The sequence below is a fragment of the Miniopterus natalensis genome, chromosome 12 (genome assembly GCF_054644295.1).
Source record: "Miniopterus natalensis isolate mMinNat1 chromosome 12, mMinNat1.hap1, whole genome shotgun sequence".
NCBI classification, from domain to species: Eukaryota; Metazoa; Chordata; class Mammalia; order Chiroptera; family Miniopteridae; genus Miniopterus; species Miniopterus natalensis.
The window spans coordinates 29,865,495-29,887,679 of record NC_142092.1 but is presented as its reverse complement, the minus strand read 5'-3'; the positions used below and the strand labels follow the sequence as shown (position 1 = coordinate 29,887,679).

General features: G+C 40.4%; 1 protein-coding gene across 1 annotated transcript in view; it reads left to right on the top strand.

The window, feature by feature from the left end:
- The first annotated feature begins 2,372 nt into the window (after positions 1-2,372).
- Positions 2,373-22,185, top strand: part of PDCD1LG2 (programmed cell death 1 ligand 2) — a 34,911-nt gene continuing 15,098 nt past the window's right edge. Inside the window, exons 1-3 of the mRNA XM_016214230.2 lie at positions 2,373-2,427; positions 12,365-12,661; positions 21,424-21,693. Coding sequence (XP_016069716.2) covers positions 2,373-2,427; positions 12,365-12,661; positions 21,424-21,693 — 622 coding nt within the window. The remainder of the gene's footprint in view (positions 2,428-12,364; positions 12,662-21,423; positions 21,694-22,185) is intronic.

Below are 22,185 nucleotides of genomic sequence, written 5' to 3'. Positions count from 1 at the left end.
ATAAACCCATACATCTATGGCAAATTGATTTTAGTAAGGGTGCCAAGACAATCCAACCTTTTAAACAAATTGGGCAGGGGCAATTGGATGTCCACACACAAAAGAATGAATGTGGAGCGTTGCCTCATACCATGTACAACAATTAACTCAAAATGCATCAAAGACCTAAATATAAGAGCAAAAGCTATAAAATTCTCAGGAGAAAACAGAGATAGAAATCTTTTTTTACCTTGGATTTGTGAGTGCTTCTTATATATGGCAGCTAAAGCACAAGCAATAAAAGATGAAACAGAGAAATTGACTTCATCAAAGTTAATTGTGCTTTAAAATTAAATGAAAACATTTGGGCTTCAAAGGACCTATTGAGAAGCTGAACAGGCAATCTTCAGACTGGGAGAAAATATTCGTTAACTATGTATTTGATAAACAGCTTGGTGGTTTCTCAAAAAGTTAAATGTAGAGTTACCATTTAATCAAGCAACTCCTACATATATACCCAAGAGAACTGAAACCATGTCTACACAAAAACTTGTATATAAATATTGATAGATTCGTTTGGAATAGCTAACAAGTGGACACAACCCAAATGTCCATCAACTGATGAGTGGATAAACATGTGGTTTAGACATACAATGGAATACTATTCAGTTATAAAAAAGAATGAAGTACTGATATGTGCTACAGAATAAGTGAGCCTTGAAAATAGAAGCTAGACACAAAAGGCCACATATTGTATGATTCCTTTTATATGAAATATCCAGAATAAGCAAATCGATAGAGACAGAAAGTAGATTAGTGTTTGTCAGGGGCTGGAGGGAGAGGGAAGGGGACTGGGGAGTTTCTGCTAATGGGTATGGGGTTCCTTTTTGGGGTGATGACAATCTAAAATTAGATAGTGGTGTGGGTTACGCAATTCTGTGAATATACTAAAAACCACTGAATTGTACCATTGAATCATCTGTTTTAAATATATACATGTACACATGCATGCACACATGTATACCATACACACTCATAATTCTCTATATGTCAATTATTCTTCAATAAAGATGTTGGAAAAATTTTAATAAATTTAAAAGACAAATTATATATATGTATATGTACATGTATGTGTGTGTGTGTACTAAACCTTCAACAAGAACCATCTCTTACCTCCACTGACCCCACAACTCTAATCCAAACTATCATCATCTCTATGAAAATATTCCTCACTGATCATCTTGCTTCTAGTCTTGCCCCACCCACTCTCCTTCCCAACAATAGTCTATTATCTACACCAGAGCTGAGTCCTCTTTTAAAAATGTAAATAAGATCACATCATTCTGATCCAGATCCTCTGCTGGCTTTCTCCATTATACTCGGAGCAGCTCTGCTTTTACTTGACTTACATGTATGGCTCTAACACATTTCCCTTGAAGAAATGGTTCCATGGCTAATATAATTGTGAAACCCTTTTGGAAGACAAAATAACTGACAGTCATGCATCCTGTTCCTTTTTGCCTTCAATCATGAAAAGTCCTTGGATGGGAAAAAGACCTGTTAGCAAAGGAGAAAGTATAGGAGGTGAAATAGGACCAAGGTTGAGCACCCACTCAGCAGAGCCAGTTCTCTGCTCTTCCGGTTTAAACCTCTTAGTAACAGGTAGTTAGAGTGATGTGCGAACTCATTCACAGCATTCAAAAGAGCTTGACTACCTCACCTGCTCAATCAGCTATCAAATACTTGTTGAGAATCTAGCTCTGTGCTACTGAGCACTGTCCCGAGTGTCTGAAGCCCAGAGTTCTGGTCCAGCTGGGATAAATGGTGTGGATTATTTATTTGACAAGCAAGACTGGTTTTCAAGGGCCTACTACTGAAACTATGGAAGGCTCTGTGGGAGAGACAAAGAGATAACCACCAGTGTGGGTAAGTCAGAGGACTGCTTCATATTCAGAAAAGGCTATTAGAAAAGGAGGAAGAGCTTCTAATTTGGATTGGTAAAGAGGCCCTCACTTCCTCTTACCCTATCTTCCCTCTCTCCCATGCCCATAACTTCCCTTCCCAGATTCACTCCGCCATGGCCCACTGCCTCCCTTAAAGATTTATTTAGGAACCCTGGCTGGTCTGGCTCAATTGGTTGGGCGTTGTCCCATAAACAAGGGGTTGCAGACTAGATCCCTGGTACAGGGCTTGCAAGAAGTAGCCAGTCAATGTTTTGCTCTTTCTCTCTCCCTCTCCCTTTCTCCCTCTTAATAAAAATATATTTTTAAAAAATTTGTTTATAAGTCATTTCCCTGTTTTTAGGAGTTGAGCAAGTCGCCAAGTCATGAGACCTGCAAAACTTTGGGAGGCCCTGAGACTTTCAATTGTCTGTTTCAGATCCAGAACAGAACATGTTCCTCCTGCTGCTAATTTTGAGCCTGGAACTACAGCTTCAGCAGACAACAGGTAAAAATGAGCAAAGGGAGGGTCTGAGAAAGAGGCGCAGGAGATGGCCCCTAGCTGAAGCCAACGATGAGAATGTGGTCCTCAGGCTGAAGGCTTTCCTTGAGGGGATGTGTGATTACTGGCTGTTACAAGCACAGCAAAAAGAATGGTGGCTTGTGGACACCCATGTTCCTGTGTTACAAGAACAGGGACTGAGAGTATTGGTCCAGTGGAGGTGGTGACAAGAAGATGGAGCCTCTCAGACCATGCACCTCTGAACTGATACAAGAGGGTGTTGGTTGTTTGTCATGAAAGGTGAGGTGCCAAGCAGCTGTCCCTTCTCTTCTGGCAGGGAGAGTGAGGAGACAAAGGTCAGGGGGACACCTAAAAGACTTTGTTACTCTAAATAGAGCCTCTTGCAGACATTCTGATGATTATTAAATATTTATTTTGTTGTAAGCAGTGGGAGCAGCACCAGGTGTTAGACTGATGGAGTCAGACTGGACCTGGGTTCAGCAACCTTGGTACTTGGGCTCTGGCTAGGAAAGAATTCAGAGCCAAGACTCAAACTATAAGAGAACATTTATTTGGAAAATCACAGAGGTGGAAGAAGTAATTCATAGAAGAAACAGGCTTAGGAAATAAGTTATAGAGGCAAAGCAAGGGCCTTAGGAGCTTGGGAGTGAGGAAGGTAATGGGGGAAGGGGGGGAGGAAGGCATACTCCTGGGAGGGAGAGTGCTCTGAGCCCTCCATCCCAAGGGTTTTAAGGATGGAGATTTTAGAGGAGTCCCAGGAAGATCTTAATAGAATATTCAGCAGCTTTCCGGGTGTGTCCTTTCAGAGCCTAGGCCTCCACTGATTGATTGGTTGGCTCCAGGACAGGGGGTCATTATCCTATGCAGCTGGTTCTGAGGTCAGCTGTGGGATCACTTGTCTGGTTTTGCTGCTTGTCCAGGCCTAGAGCTGAAATACAACTGAGGCCTAGATGTTATCTCTAGGGAGAAAAGGTCAGGGCTTCCAAACTCTGTGACCCCTGATATGCTAGGGAAAGAAAGGTCACCCTGGGGGTGAGATCCCACCTACAATTGTCCTTTGCTAGGCACCTGGGGCTTTCCTCCCTAGTGACCTCCTGTACTTGGCCCATCGTCCTTGCTCTGCCCATGTCTGTCTAGCTACCTACCACAATTTGAATTCCTCTTTTATACAGCAACAGGAGCAGCCATTGGTCATTCACACGCTAATTGTGGAGGCTTGAATTGGAAAATCAGAGTCTTCCTAACCTCTAAATGAGTAATGCAATGCCTTTGGATATAGAAGAAAGGAGTTCTACCAGCAGGTGTGGAAGGGCAGCAAGGAAGTTGCAGAGTTTGTTGCTCTCCTAGGCAAGGTAGTTCAGACCACTTGCGTGTGCAGTCAGGACCACGAGTGCGTTATTTTGGGTGAACACCAGGAGGTAAGAGAGGAAGACAGAAGCGGTTGCAGGGGATTAGGCCCTCGATGATAGCAGCCTCAATCCCACGGGAAGTCACCCAACATTCTGCCTTTGGTTGAGAAAGAGTGGCTTCTTTGGCACTAATAACCTTTTGAAGAACTTTCCCCTCCCTTCTTGGTGATCCCAAACTGCTCTTTACCCAGACACGTTCCTCTTCCTTCCTTGGGCTGGACAGCCTGGTCTGGAGGGGCCGTCCTTGGAGAATACACCAATATTCTGCTTACTCCAGCCCTGTCCTGTGGAGCCAGCTAAAGAAAGGTTTAGTGTTTCCTTTCTAAGGCACCCTGCCTGGCTGAGATTTTAGACACGTGAAAGGCACAAATGCCTCCTTGTTACCACAGAGCTTTAAGTCTCCATAAAGTGATAAGAAAAGCCAAAGTCAAAAGAAGGGTCTGAAGCTGCCGTTCCCCAGCCCCTGACAGGACTGGGGACTCCAGGAGAAACCTTGAGAATTGTGCAACCTCTGTGGGTTTGTAGCTTAAAAACACTGAGACCCTGGTTTTTTGGTTTTTTTGTTGTTGTTGTTTGTTTTTGTTTTGAATTTTCTCTTAAGACGGGAGAGAGCTAGGGTAACAAGGGGCATCATTTTTCATCCCTTACTGAATCTTTCTCCAGAGACAGTACTTTTCTTTCTAAGATAAGTAGCACAAGGAAATGAAGATAGGTACTATTAGGGATACCAATGGGGCATAGGGAAGAGAATGTATATTTACTGAGGACTTACTAAATGCCAAATAACTGTGCTAGGAAATTTACATGTTATCTTATTTAATCGTCACAATAACTGTTTGGTAGATGAGGAAACTGGGACTCAGAAAAGTTATTTAATTTATCAAATATTACATAGTTATCAGGTGGCGTGGGCAAGCTTCCTGCAAAGCTACTGTCCTTTCTATCTTACGGTGCTACAATGGTGATGGTGAGCAAGTATGACAAACAATCCCTAGCCCACCCACTCTGGATTGGGTTTTTGGAGTTGATTATGGACACATATTAAATGTTTATTCTGGACATTCACAAAACCAAAAAATATATATGCTGAATTATGTTTATGAATTTACCAAGAGGAAACTATACGCATATTGTATCTTGCTTTCTCTACAAACTTGGAATTCTTCTCTGCTACATATTATGCAGATAATATCAGTTCAATCAAACATTAAATACCTGCCTAGATTAGAATGCCTATTCCTCATGGGGTTTTTTGTTTGTTTGTTTGTATGTTTGTTTTTGAAGTCTTGACATTTCATGTCTCCCTAATTAAAGAGTTTCTTATAGAGGCTACCTGAGAAAGAAAAGGCCAAAAAACACCTCCACAAAAAAACAACTAAAGCATCTGAGGACTGGTGAGATTACTTCTAGAGAGCAGATGAGTTCTGCAATGAGTGTAAAAAGGGAAATTTTATTTAGTATCTTCAGTGGGTGGTGGTTGTTTGCTTTTTTAACAAGAAGTATGCATTTACTTGTATATTAAAATAAGTCTAGAAGTGGATTACTTATATAATTTTTAAAAATTATTAAAATATAAGAATCCTTTAAAAAGAACATAGGAGCAATCAGGCTACAACATCCAGTGCCCAGGGAGAGTCATGGCTATTAGGGTGGCCCAACTGATGACCTCTCTTCCCACATTACCCTTGTGCATCCCTAGACCTACACTCTCCTTGAAAAAGAAAAAACAGATATATGAACTGGATCAATATAATTTCTTATTACCATCTCTGTTTAAATTTCTACTTTTAAATTTTATAAATAATACTTATAGCAGCATCGTTAGTCGTTAAAAAAAAAACACACCCCAACCCAAATGCCCATTTACAGGAGGATGCATACATTACAGTGTATAAGCAAAACAAATTATTATATAACAGATAAATTAATTACAAACACATGCAACTACACTGAAGAATTTTAGCAGCATAATGTTGAGTGAAAAACAAAAAAATCATGTATAGAAGATGACATCATCACAGTGTCCTTGTTATAAACAAAATATTGCTTAGGCATACATATATATAAGATAAAACTAAAAAAAAAATGAGCAAGAGAATGATAAACACAATATTTAAAATGGTGATTACCTTTGGTGGAGGCAGTAGATATATGTCATTAGTAATATTCTAGTTCTTGGCTTTTAGTAAGCACTGGTAAGTATATATTTATTTTACTGAATTCAATTTCTTAAATTATTTCTGCATTTAAACCTTTATACCACACATACAGAAAACCACATAAAACAAATGTAAAGCATCATGTTACTGTAAGGTAAACACTTTTAGAGCCACCCAGGTTAAGAAACAGAACTGTGCCAACCTCCCCAAAACTCTTCACCTGCCCCCCTCAATATAACCTTCTCCCCAGAACACTCCCTTGAGCTCTATCCTATCTGCCCCCTTTTTATCCCCATTAAATAAATTACTAAAAATTATTAAAAGAAATTTTAGTAAGCAATTGGTAAGTATATGTTTTTTATAGTTTTTATGTCAGCAAATATAGACATCCCTCATTTTTAAGAGGCTCTGCATACTTCATTGGACATGCTGTTATTTATTTAACCAGTCCACTATTGATGGACATTACAGTTATTTTATGGGTTTTTTTCCTGGTTTTATGCTTGAAAGAAATGTATCTCTCCTAAAAATTGTGATGAAAATTGATTCTCAGTATAATTCAAGTTAACCATTAATCATGTACTCTTTCATTACTTGTATGCTCTGAGGATGTTCTACTCTGGTAGCTATAAAACAGTTTAAAGTTTGAAGTAAAAGTTAGTGAAAAACATTTTCATTTTATTTTTAAAATATTTATTTTTAAATTGGTATACAGTAAAATTTACTCTTTTTCATTAAAAAGTCTATGAGTTTTGACAAACGCATAGTCATATAACCACTACCACAATCAAGATCCAGAACAGTTCCATCACTTGCCAAACAAGCAATGAACAAACACAAAACCTCCCCCAAGTCTTAAGCCCAGGCACCCACTCTTCTCTACCCTATAGTTTTAATTTTTTCAGAATGTCATATAAATGGGATCATCATTAGATACTTTGTGTCTGCCTTCTTTCACTTAGTATAATGCATTTGAGATTCATCCATAGTGTCTGTATCAGCAGTTCATTCCTTTTTGTGGTTGAGTGGTATTTCACTATATGTTTATACCACATTTTTAAATTCAATCCCCAGTTGAGGGACTTTTGGGTTGTTTCCTCTTTGAGGCAATATAAATAAAGTTGCTATAAATATTTGTATTTAAGTTTTTATGAGAACATAGGTTTTCATTTCACTTGGTAAATACCTAGGAGTGGGATTGCTGGGTCATATGCTAAGTATATGTTTACTTTATAAGAAACCATCAAATATTTCCATAGTGTCTTTATCATTTTTGCATTTCCACCAATAAGTATGAGAGTTCCAATTGTTCCACATCTTTGTAAGCACTTGGTATTGACATTGTTTCTATTGTGTGTTTTTAAGTCAATCTGAAAGGTGTGTAGAAATACCTCATTTGGTTTTAATTTGCATGTCCCTAATATCTAGTGATGATAAGCATATTTTCACATGCCTGTTGGCCACTTATGTATCTTCTTTGGTAACATGTGTATTCAAATTGTTTGACCAATTTTAATTGGGTTGCTTATTTTCTAATTGTTAAGTTTTGAGAGTTCTTCATAATTTTGAATAGAAGTCCTTTATCAACTATATGATATGCAAATATTTTCTCCCAATTTATGGCTCATTCTTTCATCTTTTTATAATGCCTTTTGCAGAGCAAATATTTTAATTTGATAAATTTCAGCTTATCAATTTTTTCTTTTATGAATTGTGCTTTTGGTGTCATGTCTAAGAACTCTGCCTTACTGAAGCTCCAAAAGACTTTCTTCTGTGTGCCTCCATGCAGAGCTCCTACACACGGGAGTGCATGAGTCAGCTGCCAGAGCATGCTTTCACCTTAAAGCAGAAACTAAAGTTTTCTGAAAACTGTGGCTGTGTAAAGCAGCCCCCCAGCCCACCTTTCAAGTACATTAGGTAGGAAGTAGGAACAAGCCTAACGTCCTGTTGTTAAATGGAAAAAAAAGTATAAAATTAGTTTAAAGAGGAAGCTATCTTGGGAGGCAATGCAAATGATTTATTTTGTGTTTCCTGGAGATGTGACAGGTGCTGACTCCCATTGATGCCTGATGGCAAATAAAATGCAAAGTTTCCTCAAGAAATTTCAAAAAGGCTCCAGCATTATAAGTGTACCCTAATCTTATGTGTGTTTAACTGGATTACATAGATTCTTATCTTTTGTTAAAATATGTGGATTCAGTGGTCCAATATAATATCAAAATATGTACATATTTTTTTAAAGGCTCCAGCATTACTCAAGGCAGCTGCTTTAATTTGTCTAACGAACCTGCATGTATAAATTTCTTATGCCCTGGCCAAGCCCTTTACCCTTGCATTAGTCCTAAATGAATGGGGGGGGAAAACCTGTTTTGTCTGCTTAATTTTGTAGTCATGAGAACTTTCTAACTTTCTCCTTTGCCTGATAACTTCAAGAGTTCAATGCAGGTTGAAGTTTAATAACCATGAGGCGCATAAAATAGAAAACAAATGTGTTTCCCTTAGCACAAAGATGGAAAATATATATATATCTCATTCATGGGTATAGTATATACATGCCAGTGGATATATAGTCATATCTGTAAAGTTGTTAGGAGTATAGATTTCTGAGCCACAGAGATATAAATTTGAATTCCAACTTCATGAGCTACATTTTTTGACCTTGGGCAAGTGTATCATTTCTTTAAGCCTCAGTTTCCCCATCTGTAAAATGGGGATAGTAACTCCTACCTTGCAGGATTTAGGAAGCATCAAATGAGAATGTAATGTAAAGGTTAGCCCGTGTCTGCCTCATTGTGTTCAGTAAATGTTAACTATTATTCTACTCCCATTAAAAATCCAAATGCAGAACAGAGTTGTAACTCTGCTTCTCAAATGTTAATGTGCACTTGAATCAAGCCAACAATGCTAAGATGCAGATTTTGCTTCTCTAGGTCTAGGCAGGGCCTGACATTCTGCATTCCTATAACTAGCTCCCAGGTGAAACTGAGGACAAACTGAATGACAGGATGATGGAAGATGTTTGCAAATACAGGTGTTTTATTTGTCTAACCAATGGTTCTCAGTGTTCTTTGCACATTAGAAGCTTCCAGGGAAATTCAAAAAAATGAATTTAATTTTAAAGGATCCTAAGTGGGGCCAGAGCATTAGTATATTTTAAAAGCCTCCCCAAATGACAATTAATCTTCTAGTTCTTCTGAGCTACTCAGACACATGATTCATGTTTGCTAATTGCTCTTTTCTCTTGTAAACATTAGCTGAAAAATGTCACCTGTCTGAGAGGTAGCATGCTTTATGCCTACAAGCCCTGTGCACACACCCCCTGTACGAGACAGACGGGGGAAGCAGGCAGAAAATGTATTTTTGTCTGAGGCCCTGACAGTCAAGAGGGGAGTTCTGCTGTATGCTGTGGGGAGTTCCAGAGGAAGTTATAGGCGTTCCTCTCATGAAAAGAAAGCATAACTGTGATAAATAAATTTGTTAAATAAATTCAGTAGATACTACACCCAGAGTCCTCTAAATCTTGTTATATCTCAGACTCAGACACTAATCTTCCTGGCAAACCCTGTTTCTCTTCCCTGCTTCCTGTTTTATCATGTGCAATAAAACAAAGAAGGAAGTACTGTGAGGAGAGTTAGAGTAGTGCAAATTCTTGAATCTGGCACATTGAAGATGTCATATATTTGATACATGAATAAATAAGTGCTATTCTTCAGGGCCAAGCAGATTTGGTGTCAAGCGGCTCTGTCTTACTTATAAGGGGGCTTCATAATTCAAGTCTTTGAAGAGGATTCTTATCATAAAGGGATCTACCTTTAAGAAGGTCCTGTTTGGGGGACCCAAGGTGAGAATTATTACAAGTGTTCAGTGGATTCCAGAAAATGGAATCATACAGGAAATTTGGAAGCATGACATCTCTTTTCACATACATCATCCCAGGGTGTTCTCAACCTGGCCAAGCAAATGCAAATGTGATCAGCATTGTTTTACACAGAAGCACTCATGTTCTATAGCTCTGCCCCACCCCCACCCTGCACAAAAGAATCCTTTCTGTACCATAGATCTCCGTTACAAAGGCATGTTCATGTTCTAGTCCTGGTTAGAACAGGGGTTGGAGGCCAGATGTAAATTTGTCAGTGATTTTTGATAAATCTCAAGTTTGTGCATGGCACTTATGATCAAGTATGCTGTGTGTGTGGTAATTAAGAATGCCAATTTGTGTGATCTTGGGCAAGTTGTGTTTTGATGAGAGGAAAACAGAAGTGAATACAATTAGATTCATTCTTTCTTTCTCCCTCTTCCTCTTTCTGTCTTTTGTTTGCCAAACCTTAACTGGAACTTAGTATGTGCTAGATAGGCACTGGAGATACCAAAACAAAGTCAACCTGGCCACTGCCTTCATAGACTTGTAAGATAGTGGAAGGAAAACCATGAGTAAGCAGAGAATTGCAATGCGAATGATTTAAGCAACTTATAAAAACCCCAAAATTACTTACACTGTGAAATCTGTTGCCCAGGATGGTCAGGGAATGAGCTTTCCTGGTTAATAAAATATTGTCATTAATAAAGAATAGCCAAGCATTCCATATATGGAATGCCAATTACCACTTTCCCAAGAATTAAAACATGGTACAAAAGAAAGGAACCAGTTTGTTGACCACCCACTACCTGCCAAAATCAGATACTTCACAGGTGCCATTTTTCTTAGTTTTTACAATACTGGGAGGCAGAAATTAACCTTGTACCTTTACAGATAAAGAGGCTGAGACTCATAAAGTTTAAATGACATGATCAAGATCAAAGAGCTCATAATCCCAACACAGTCAGAATTTAAACCCAGGTCCATCTGTCACTAAATCCAATACTCTTTTCATACGCTTTTTATACGGAAGCAACTCCTCAAGTACCATATGTTTAGAAGCCTCCCCAAATATTTATTGTAAGGTTAGTCTGGCTGATTAAATGAATGAATGAATGACGCAAGCTGTACCGAACATAACCTCCTGTCATGATTCAGGATCTTGCTGTACCTTAGGTAGTGAATATCCATTCATTAACGATGGAGGCAGCAGGATTTTGTACAATCTCACCCTTTCTTTGTGCATGCACCACCTTCATTAGTTTACCATGTTTGACTATATGTTATTGTTTTTGTAAAATTCTTTAAACCATACATAAGCCAACTTTTATGTTTTTGAGAAAAATGGTAAATGGAAAACCAGCATCCCTGGTGCTGGTAAACAGAGGATAAGAGCAAATATAAATGCAGTGAAAGTAGAGTGGTGTTATTAAAATCTACCCAGATACTACTATCTGTCTGGGAACTTCCTGTTTTATTAAAAAGAAAAATATTCATTGTTGGAGGTGTGAGTCTGGTTGCAAATTATGTGTAATGTGAAGGATTGAAATAGAACTGAAGAGGAAACAACTTCCTCTGAATAATCCAACTCCCTTTAGGCCCTGATTTTGCCCCATCTAAAATCATTTTGTATACTTCTAGTGGTACGTGCTTCACATTTTGGGAAATACTGCTTTAGTGAAAACTACAGATTTTGAAGTCAGATACCTGACTGGCTCTGGATTTTAACTTGACTAACTATATGTCCTGGAGCAAACCTCTTTGAGCCAGTTTCCTCAACTATAAAACAGTAATAATAATACGTATTTCATGCTCATGTTTTCAAGATTAAATGATATAAAGAGCTTAGCATAGTGCCTGGCAAATAGTAGGCACACACATAATATTAGTTCCATTCTTCCTTTCCCCTTGTTGACAGAAAATAAGCTTCTACGGTGGGTTTGTATGATGGGTGGTTAAGAGCAACTGGGATTTAGCAATACCTGGGTCTGACCCTGGCTGTGCAATCTTAGGCAAGTTGCTTAACCCTTCTGTGTCTCAGTTACCTTTGCTAAAAAAGAGGGTGGTTCTACCTTGCTGGGTTTCCTGGGAAGACTAACTGAGATCATGTGTTAGCAGAGGCCTAACCCATAATAAGAACTCAATACGTGATAGTCGTTGTTATTACAGCCACTAGCGAAAGGTAGGTGATGTTTTGCAGGGAATGATGTAATTTGATTCACATGGGAAGAATGAGCCTGGATAATAGGTGGCAGGAGGGCCATCAGCTGCACAGGCAGGGAGTGTTGAGAGGTAAAAACTGCCACCTCAGAGCAAGGGATAGAGAAGTCTGCTCTTGCCCAGGCTGGATGGGGAAAGGAGGGAAAAGAGCCCAAGCGATGCCCAGACAATGACAGGTATTTCCTAGAAAATGGCAGTGGCCCGAGTCTCTCCGGCTCCCACTCTACAGAGCTGAAATGTGAAGGCAGACAATGGAGAACGTCCTGTTTTCTGTTCAGCTTTATTCAGAGTGATGGCCCCTCAGGAACTGTACACAGTAGAACATGGCGACAACGTGACCCTGGAGTGTGATTTTTACGGAGATGATCTGGAAGTGGAACATGTAGAAGCCAGTTTGCAAAAGATGGACAGCAATGTGTCCTCGCACAGTGCCACCCTGCTGAAGGAGCACCTGCCCCTGAGGAAGGCCTTGTTCCACTTCCCCCGGGTCCAGCTGAGCGACGCAGGCAAGTACCGCTGCGTGATCATCTACAGGAGCTCCTGGGACTACAAGTACCTGACTCTCAAAGTCAAAGGTGAGTGCGTTCAGGGGCTGGGATCTGCCGAAGCATCTCTCCAACGGTGACCTAAAACGAGCTCAAGCTAGAGCTGGGAGGGTGTTTATAAGGAGACAGCGCTATCTCAGAGAAAAGAAAAGTACCTGTTCAGAAACAGTTTTCGACAGATGAGTGTAAAGCAGCTGAGGTAAGAGGAAATGGGGGTGGGAGTTGCGGGAATAAATGGGGCTAGAGGAAGCCAGGAAATGAGACCTTGAAAGGTGGGAGGGTGCCAAAGACTGGCTGGCCTAATTCATAGTTTTTTCCAGGAGCAACACTACTGGGTTATTAAGCTACTCTTTGAGAACAGCTTGTCCCTCCAGTCCAGAGTTATTTAAACCAGGGTTTGCCTTCCACTTGTGAATTAAAATATCAGTTTAGTGAGTAGTAATCAGGTGGATGTCTTTTCTCCAATAAAATGACGGAATAAAATGAATAGAATACGTCAGAGGGTATCACATAGTAGGGCTGTTGTTTTGTGAAACCCTTGCTTCAGAGGGTGTGTGTACGTTGGCTCGTGGTGTAAAATATTTTTCTCACTCTGGGTCTGTCTACAATATTTGGGAAGCACTACTCTGCTCCTAGCTTCATTAATTGCAGATAAAGCAGAAATTCACAGAAGTGAAACGGGTGGCCTGAGGGAGCCCAGTGAAGTCAATAGCTGTCCCCATTCCTCTGGGTTCAGGGCTCTTTCCACCACAACAGGAGCCAAGAACCTAAATCTGAAGAGAATCTTCAAGTTCTTGTTGGTTCTAGGAAAGGTCGTTTTGGGAAAGACATGTAACAACTATAAAATAATAGATTTGGCTCTGCCCATTGGCTTGTGGTTTTTAGTCTTTGTTGACTGTTCTGAGTTCAACTGTACCAGTTTTTCTCTGTCTCCTCCTGATCTCCTGTTAGACCTCTGTTCTGTCTTCTCGAAGGTCTGTGGATTTTGGTCCCTAAAGACTAGTCAGTGACCTTGGAAGCAATGGTGTGACCTTATGATCCAGTACAAAGAAGGACACACTAAAAGGATGAAGCATGAGGGTGAATGTTGTTTTCACCTGTGACCTTGGGCAGGTTATTTCACCTTTCGTAATCTCAAATTTTTCTTACCTGCAAAAGGAGGGCAACAGTAGCACCTGCCACATAGGATTATTGTAAAAATTAAAAGAGATAATGGACATAAGGAACTGAGCACGGTACCTGGCATAAGATATGATGAGTGTCCAGAGATTTGATTCAAACACCCTCAGTTGTTGCAGGGACAGTGACCTCCTCATACCTCAACTATCCACACGTCATCAGGAAAGCCTTTAGCCAGGAGATACCTGCCTTCTGTCTTTACTGCATTTCTCACATCCGAGCTTAAACTGGGAGGAACTCCCAGAACATTGACATTAGTCAGAGTTCAATTAACAGAAAGAGAGAGGGCTGTACATTTTCATGATCCCCTAATGGACTCTGGTGTCTGCACCTCTAAGTATCTGCCCCCATGATTGTGGATCTCTGTTTGAATGCTCTAATGCACGTAAGGTCTTTAGGCAGTTTGGGGCCAGTCATCCCACTTTTTCTCTGTGGCTGAGAGCTATTCCTCATTCTTGGGAAGGCACCCTGCCTGCTTCCTCGCCTAGACCAGGGATGGCTCAAGTGTGGAGGAGATTTATTCCTTAAATGTTAATTAATTAATTCCTTAACTTGTTAATGGTCTCCAAACAAGGATGTATGAGGGTCCCAAAGACTTTCTGAGGGACGCATAGGCACATGCACTTTTAGGAAATGAGTTTCTCAGTCTTCATCTTCCCCAAGCACTCTTTCCCCCAATTGAGTGTGCCTGAGAATGTGCCTTCCAGGCAAGGCTCTTGGGGATCCCCTAGAGCACTTCCTCTTTTAGTATTGCTTTCTCCCACAGCATAAAGGGCCCACCTGTCATCTGTCATGAATTCAGTGCATTGTCCCACAGTGTAAAAGGCTCCATAACCCTAAAACAAAGAGTAATTAGAAATATTGATAACTTATCAAACTAATGACTAACAAATCCTTTTGCAGCTGAAAAGGTAGCAAATTCTCTGTTTTCAACAAAATTGAAGGAGGCGCTCTGAGAGTGAGCAGCCAATAGTAAGAGATGAAGTAATTTTTGCTGTGTAAATCATAAGGCTTCCAAAAAATTAAGTGCATTACTTCCATCCCCACCAACTTATTCTGATAAACAAGATTCCTTAGCCCTTATAGCTATAAGAAATGAAAAGTGTAAGTAGAATTGATGCTGAATCTTGTCTCATTTCAACCGTAAATCATATGGATCCTCAGGTTCATGAGCAAGTCAAGAAGAAAAGCTCCATCCATCCCATTAAGAGATGCATTTCCAGTAAACCTTTATCTTTTGTGTTTAATAATTATCAATATTCATATTTTATGTTTTTATTTTTATATGTACTAATAATAATGGGAATTAAATTTCAATGCAGAAGAAAGCTTTGATCACTTAGAGCCTTATGGTCACAAGAAAAAAAATTTAATTTCAATAGCCATACATAGTTTGTTGCTGCAAAGAAACATGGGGTAATCAATAAAAGAGCTTTTAAACATGATGCGTTAGGATAAAATCCTAAAGAAAAAGTGGAATGGGAACTGAGGTCCAAGGAATAAAAAAGAAACCAAGTAAATCTCTCACCATTAGAGAAGAGTTTTTGTGTGTATTTTTCAACGGGTGGTAGTGTTTATAAAAAACACCTTCTTTGAAATCTAGGTGACATTGAATACATGTGTAAGAGTGAAAGAATTGTTTTACTAAAAATATAAACGTTTCTAAACTGCTGAACGTCATATATTTTTCCAACCTAGAAACATGAAAAACTTTAAGAATCAACTTAATATGTGAGAGGGTGCATACTGCATCCCAATTCTTTTAGGAGGAATGCGGGGGGGGGGGGGGGCGGTAGTTAAAATCATCACCTCAGAGTATTTTACCCTGATCAGGGATATCTGAAGAAAGCTGGAGAGATCTGGGGCACCAGTTAGAGTTTGCTTAAATGAAATAGAACTAGAGGAAGGACAAGCTTTCTCTTAAAATGCCTGACCTATGATATCAACCTTGAAAATAGGTTTTTTAGCAGCTTCTTTGATGTCTGGGCAACAGTTCATGTTAAATATAGTGAAAAGAGAACTGGTTAACAGATTTCAAAAGCGTAGAGGGGGAAAAAAGTATGTAGGATGGCTGGAGAGCCCAGAAGAGACAGTAATAGGAGGCTGCAGCTTCTGAAAAGCCAGGTTGCAACTGCAAAACTCTGAGTAATCTATCCAAGGAAGGGCAGGGAGCATGGCTGAGGAAAAGAACAGTGATTCTGAGAGGCTGAGAGAGCCCGGGAACGGAGCCTCTGCAAAGAATCCCCACAGACACAGAGCAAGTACTAAGAATGGGAGGACCACACCCACCCGAAGGGCTTGGCAAAGCATGAAGGTGAGGATGGGGCAGAGCCAGCACCTGGAACGAGCTGAGGCGTACAGAATACTTGAAGCCAACGAAAAGGCCCAAGAGAGACAGAGTGCAACTTCAGCAAGTGGAGGAAGGAGGCGGCATGGCTTCGGTTCTTTCTTGCAAGAGCAATGGTCTTCAAGCTAAGAAGGGAAGGCAAAGGGCATAGGGGGGAAACAGCCCAAGAGAAGCGATGTGGTGGTGAAAAGATGACTGCGTTTGGCCAATAAGCCCAGAGAGAGCATGTGCTAAAATAACTTACTGATGGGGTTCTGGTCCTGATGTCTTTTCTCCATTGAGGAAACAGAAGGGAATAAGGAAAGTTGAAGCTAAGAAAACAATGAATTTTGAAGGGGGAAAAAGCTCCTGGGAGTTATAAGCTGTTTAACCTAATGTTCCTCTCCAGGCCTTTTAACAGTCAAATTGAGAGCAACCCTGAAAGATTTTTGTAAGTGATTGTCAGAAACCTGCCTGGATTCTCTAAGGCCAAGGCATGTAAAACTACATTTTTTAAAAACCTTAGTTATTGTCACTATGTTGATAAAGCAGATAATACTAGGTATAGCTTACTTTATTTCAGAAACACTAGAGTTGCCAGGATTTTATGAATCACATAGTCAGGGAAACAAAAACCATTTAAACCAGTGGAAACTTAAATCCGGAAATAGTAATTCTTTTGATGGAACAGACTGAGAAACCAACTGAGGAACAGGAAGCTGCTACCACAGGTGGGCTGGAGGGAAAACAGGAAGGCAGGGTTAGTGGAGTCCAGGGCCCAGAGTCACATCACGCACACACACTGGAATCCTAGTGGGCCTGTCTAGTGGTAGCTAGAGCCAGGGAAGAGATGTAGCTGTTGCCAGAGAGACCATTATAGCATAGAGCATGGGGGAGAAATACCCTAACTCTTCCCTCTCTCTCACCCTCCAAAATCCCACCATGCTCCTGTTGGCTGTCAAGAACCTGGAATGCGTAGCCTGCATGAGTCAGTTTTCTTGCAGTAAAAAGCGGAGAAGAAAAATTGAGGGATGGATCTGAGGACAAATAGGCCCAGGACCCACACAGCACACACCTTGTGCATAAAGTAGTAAAATGTGAGTTGAATAATAGTATAGTTAACTTTATCTATAACAGACTGAGCAACTTGTAGTTGTTGACTCAGGGCCAACAAAAGGTGATTGATGGCTTGGGCCAACCTGGAGATAATTTCCAAGTGCCAAGGGGTATGTTATGGCCAACCAAGCTGGGGAGTAGTTCATTCATGTAACAAAATTGATCTTATGACCTTAGGCTGCATTCAAACCTTGTGTTGGGCCTAAAGTGTGCTCAGCACATAGGAGGTAATTAGTCACACTATACTTTGTATTGTTTAGACAATATCTGGAATATAGCTCATGTTACATTGGCAAAAATAAAGTGAACCTAAAGGCTGGTATCTAGAACTGGGTTTGACAACTGTGTCCTGTGAGAAATGGGTGAAAGAAGGAGACATGTTCTATCTACAGGTGAAAAGACTATATGGAGTCTCACCAGTATCTTGAAATACTTGAAGGGTTGACTTCTCATATGGAAGAGCTAATAATAATTACTAACACTAATTGAGTATTTATTATTTTTAGGCACATAACTCGTTTAATCATTCTAACACTCCTGTTATGTATAAGTACTATTGTACCTATTTTATAAATGAAAAAGCTGAAGGCTCAGCAGGTCATGTAACCAGCCCAAGCCCAGTCAAGCCCAGTCAAACCTTTCAGACTCTGAAGCCTATGTTCTTAACTACTCTGCTTACCATGTGTTGTTTTACTAAGCCAAACAAGAACCAATGGTTGGAGCCACCATGAGGCAAAATTTGACTTGGCATAAGGATGACTTTTTTCCAATGAAAGTCAAACTTTTTAATGTCTAATGATGGCAATAACTACTTCTGGAAGTAGGAGCTTCTGTTCATAGATGTACTTAATGAAAAGTTAGTTATCTAGCAAGTTACTAATATTAAAAAAGAAGTATTATTAAAAAATAAAAAGGGACATCTCATAATGATAGAAAATGAATTCGGCAAGAAGACATAGCAACCCTAAATGTGTGTATAACTAACAACATAGCTTCAAAATATATAAAACAAAAACTGACAGGCCTACAAGGAGAAATAAACCCTCAATTATATTTGGAGACTTCAACTCATCTCTACTGTAACCGAAAGAACAAACAAAAAATAAAATAGAAGAGTTGAACAACACAGCCATTTTGACCTAACAAACATACATGAAACTTATGCCCAACAACTGCAGAATATTTATTATTTCCAAGTGCATGTGAAACATTGATCAAGGTATTTATCTAGCAAAGTTGCTAAAGAACATATTACTCATTGAGCAGGAAGTTGGGCTAGTTGTATTTTAAGACTACTCCTACCTCTGAAATTCTAAAATTTACTCATCTTTTCCTAAGAATAGTACCCTCAGTCCAGCTTCCACATTGTGTGTTGCTGATAGTAATGCCATTTCAGCCACTTCCCAAATACCGCAGAGGCTGTGGAGATGTCTTTAGGTTGTATAAATGTAGATGTGGTCTTCTGTCCCTTCCCCAAACCTTGCTGATTCTTTTAACTGAACAACTCTTCCCATCTGCTCACTCATTTATATATCCCCAAGTCCAAACCTTAGCCCAGCTCCTGATTCCTCACCCTCCTATCTCTGAAATCACCTGTCAACTTGGCCATGAAGATCAGCTTCTTTTCCCAAGCTGCCCTGTGGGAGCAGGCCAGACCTTCACCCACAACACACTACTCCTATGAATCTATTAATTTCTCCTCCATCTCCCCCAAAGATCCCATAGCTTCAGATATAACCTACAATATAATAGGATGAAATGATTATAAGAGGACATTGTGCCAAGGTGGAAAAAGTGCAGATAAAGAACATAAAATGAAAGTTAAAGTGAGTACTCAGATGCATGACTGCTTTGCTAGTATTTGGCTCCAAGGAGACTGGTGAGTCTAACCGGTTCAAGTCCTTCAGTAGGCTGGCTCAGAACCCGATTCTCCTCATGTACTAGCTCTGGGCACTCCTAAGTCCCCCTGGAAAACTTGCCATTCTATATTGTTCCATCCCTAGACTTCTGCAATTACATAGAAAACCATCCTCTGACAATGATTCCAATGCAGCATTCAGCATGCTGTAGCCGTGGAGGGCATGAAGTCCCCTCTCCCCACCCCCCCCAGGTTCCAGCTGTTTTCTTATTTACAAAACAGGAATATGAATTTTCCCACCTCATATGTCCTCATGTAGTTTAAATGACATAACGTGTGTTAAGGGGAGGGAGTCAGGTGTTAGAGCCACTCACCCTGGCTCCTCTCCAAGTTCTGGATTAAGTGAGGTATATACGCAAGAATCAACACCAAATGGGAAATGAACTCCATTTTTTAAAATTAATAACTGCACGAGCACATGATTTCCCCCTTTCCCCTCTCCCAATTCTGGGGCTCCTCTGTTAATTTACATGGGAGAACGTGACTTGGAATAGGGGCTTCTTGTTTCTTGATCCTTCAGCTTAACCTAAGAGTACTGGTTTGCCGATCAGACCCTAAGGTCACTCATCCTTCCAGCCTCATGGATAAGAAAATCTGCCCCACCTACCCAGCCACAAGCAGAAGCTGGATGATGTGAGCTGGGAAGATGTCAGAGCTTTCTGAGGCAGGCAGGCCAGCGGGCCCAGCCGAGTATGCTTTCCTGGAAGGAGACCAGAACTTCAACAGAGGGCCTGGGTTTTTAACAGCACTTGAAGGCGCAGTCACCCTGCTCTCCAGGGAACTGTGCACGACCCAGTGGGCGTCTGGCTATAACTAATCAAATTAGCAACTCATAATATAGGGACACACAGGGGAGGTGCTCAAGGGGCAGACACAGGAGAGGGGCATGAACATTCCTTCCTTCTCCGCAGTATGTAAAAGCACAAGGCATCAAGCTCAACACCTAGAAAACACTTAGTAAATCATACATTTTTCTTTTTTTCTTTTCTGAAATCCTCACCTGAGGGTATTTTTTTTCCATTGCTTTTCAGAGAGAGTGGAAGGGAGGGAGAGGGAAGGGGAGAGAGAGAGGGAAGAGGGAGAGAGAGAAACATCGATGGGTTGCATCCCGCAGGCTCCCTGACCAGGGCTAGGGATTGAGCCTGCAACCGAGGTACATGCCCTTAGCCTGAATCGAACCCAGGACCCTTCAGCCCGCAGGCCAATGTTCTATCAGCTGTACCAAACCGGCCAGGGCAGTAAATCATACATATTTTATCTTTTTCTCATGGTTGTTGCTTCTCAAAGTTTGTGCCCATTTATATTCCCCAATTTTAAGAAAAGAAAAAAAAAGATTCATCACACTCATGCCATATGTCTATCTTTACTTCAAAGATTGTATTGAAATTCTATTTCTTTAGGAAATATTTTCTACTTAATAAAAGCTAGTGCTCATTCCCTCTTCCCTTCTCCAAAGATCAACAGGTTATTTTCCACATTCCCTGTCTCTGCATATGTGGTTAATCCTTATTTATTTTTACCTATCATTTAAGATAACTGGACAATTTGTCCTTGTGTCCTTGCTCTCAGTGTCACCATGTCTATTTACAGGGCAGGGAGCCATATCTGATTAATTCACTTAACGTATACAGCACAGAATTGTGTGTGTGTGTGTGTGTGTGTGTGTGTGTGTGTGTGTGTTGGAGAGAAATAAATAATAAATACACGTAATTTTTTTACTATTTATACACAGAATCTAGATTTTTATTTTTTCTCACACTAATCTCAAAGCAAACAGAAGAAAGGGGGAAGTGAAAAAAATTTTTTCTCCTGAAGATGTTAGAAAAAAACTCTAAAGTGAGATGTGGGCTTAGCTAGTTATTCTATTTATGCACCCTCTTTCTTATGTCTTCAATTGTGACATAATTTACAGTAATATGGAAATCCACAGAATACGGTGGCATAAAGTACTATTGAGATTTGGAATCAAATTTCCAGTGTGCAAATATTGGCTCCACCAGTTATTAGCCTGTGACTTCTAGGCAAAATACTCAACCTCTCTAGCTTTAGTTACCTCCAACAAAAATTGGGACTATCAACAATGCCATTTTTGTTGCATTGTAAGAATTAAATAATTCAATGTGTATAAAATAGCATGATATCTGAAACAAAGGAAAAAAGTATTTTTTAATATTGATAATGATTATTTTATTTCCTTCACATGGCATTGAGTACAGAGACTTATTTGTTGTTGTTTTTTCTTCTATCGTCCAGCTTCCTACAAGAAAATAAACACTCGCACCCTTCAGGTGCCAGGGACAGATGAGGTAGAGCTCATCTGCCAGGCTGAAGGTTATCCCCTGGCAGAAGTATCTTGGCCAAATATCAATGTTTCTGCCAACACAAGCCACATGGAGACTTCTGAGGGCCTCTACCAGGTCACTAGTGTTCTGCGCCTAAAGCCACTCCCTGGCAGGAACTTCAGCTGTGAGTTCTGGAACGCCAATGTGAAGGAACTTACTTCGGCTATCATTGACCTTCAAGGTAAGAGCAGCCCTTCCTTCCTGGCTGTCAGTCAGGGTTCAGGCGAGACACAGGTGGCACACTCAGAGTGAGTAATCTGAGGAGAGCGTAATGAAGTGACTATTTATGAAGCTGTGATCAGGATTTAGAGAAACTACTGAGGGTAGTGCAGGATCGAGGCTTGTGAGGACAGGGGCTTCAACAATGAGGGAGCAATGACCGCTGTTAGAGAGGTGACTGGAACCTGGGGAAGGGAGCTGTAGGGAAAGCACCACTTGACAGAGCTGTGGCCTCTAGCAGAAGGATGCTGCCACCTGTAGTAATGCCTAAGGGTGGAAGCGGGTGAATAAATACCCCAAGCTCATGCACTTCCCACCCTCTGATCTGCTGGTGCCTCCCATTGACTGAACCCAGCTGGAAGTCAGAGAACAAGGGAGTCCACTGATCCATTCCATAAAGACCTACCTCTCAGAGCTCAGAACGGAGTGCTGAAGTGTAGATAATGGATCCGAA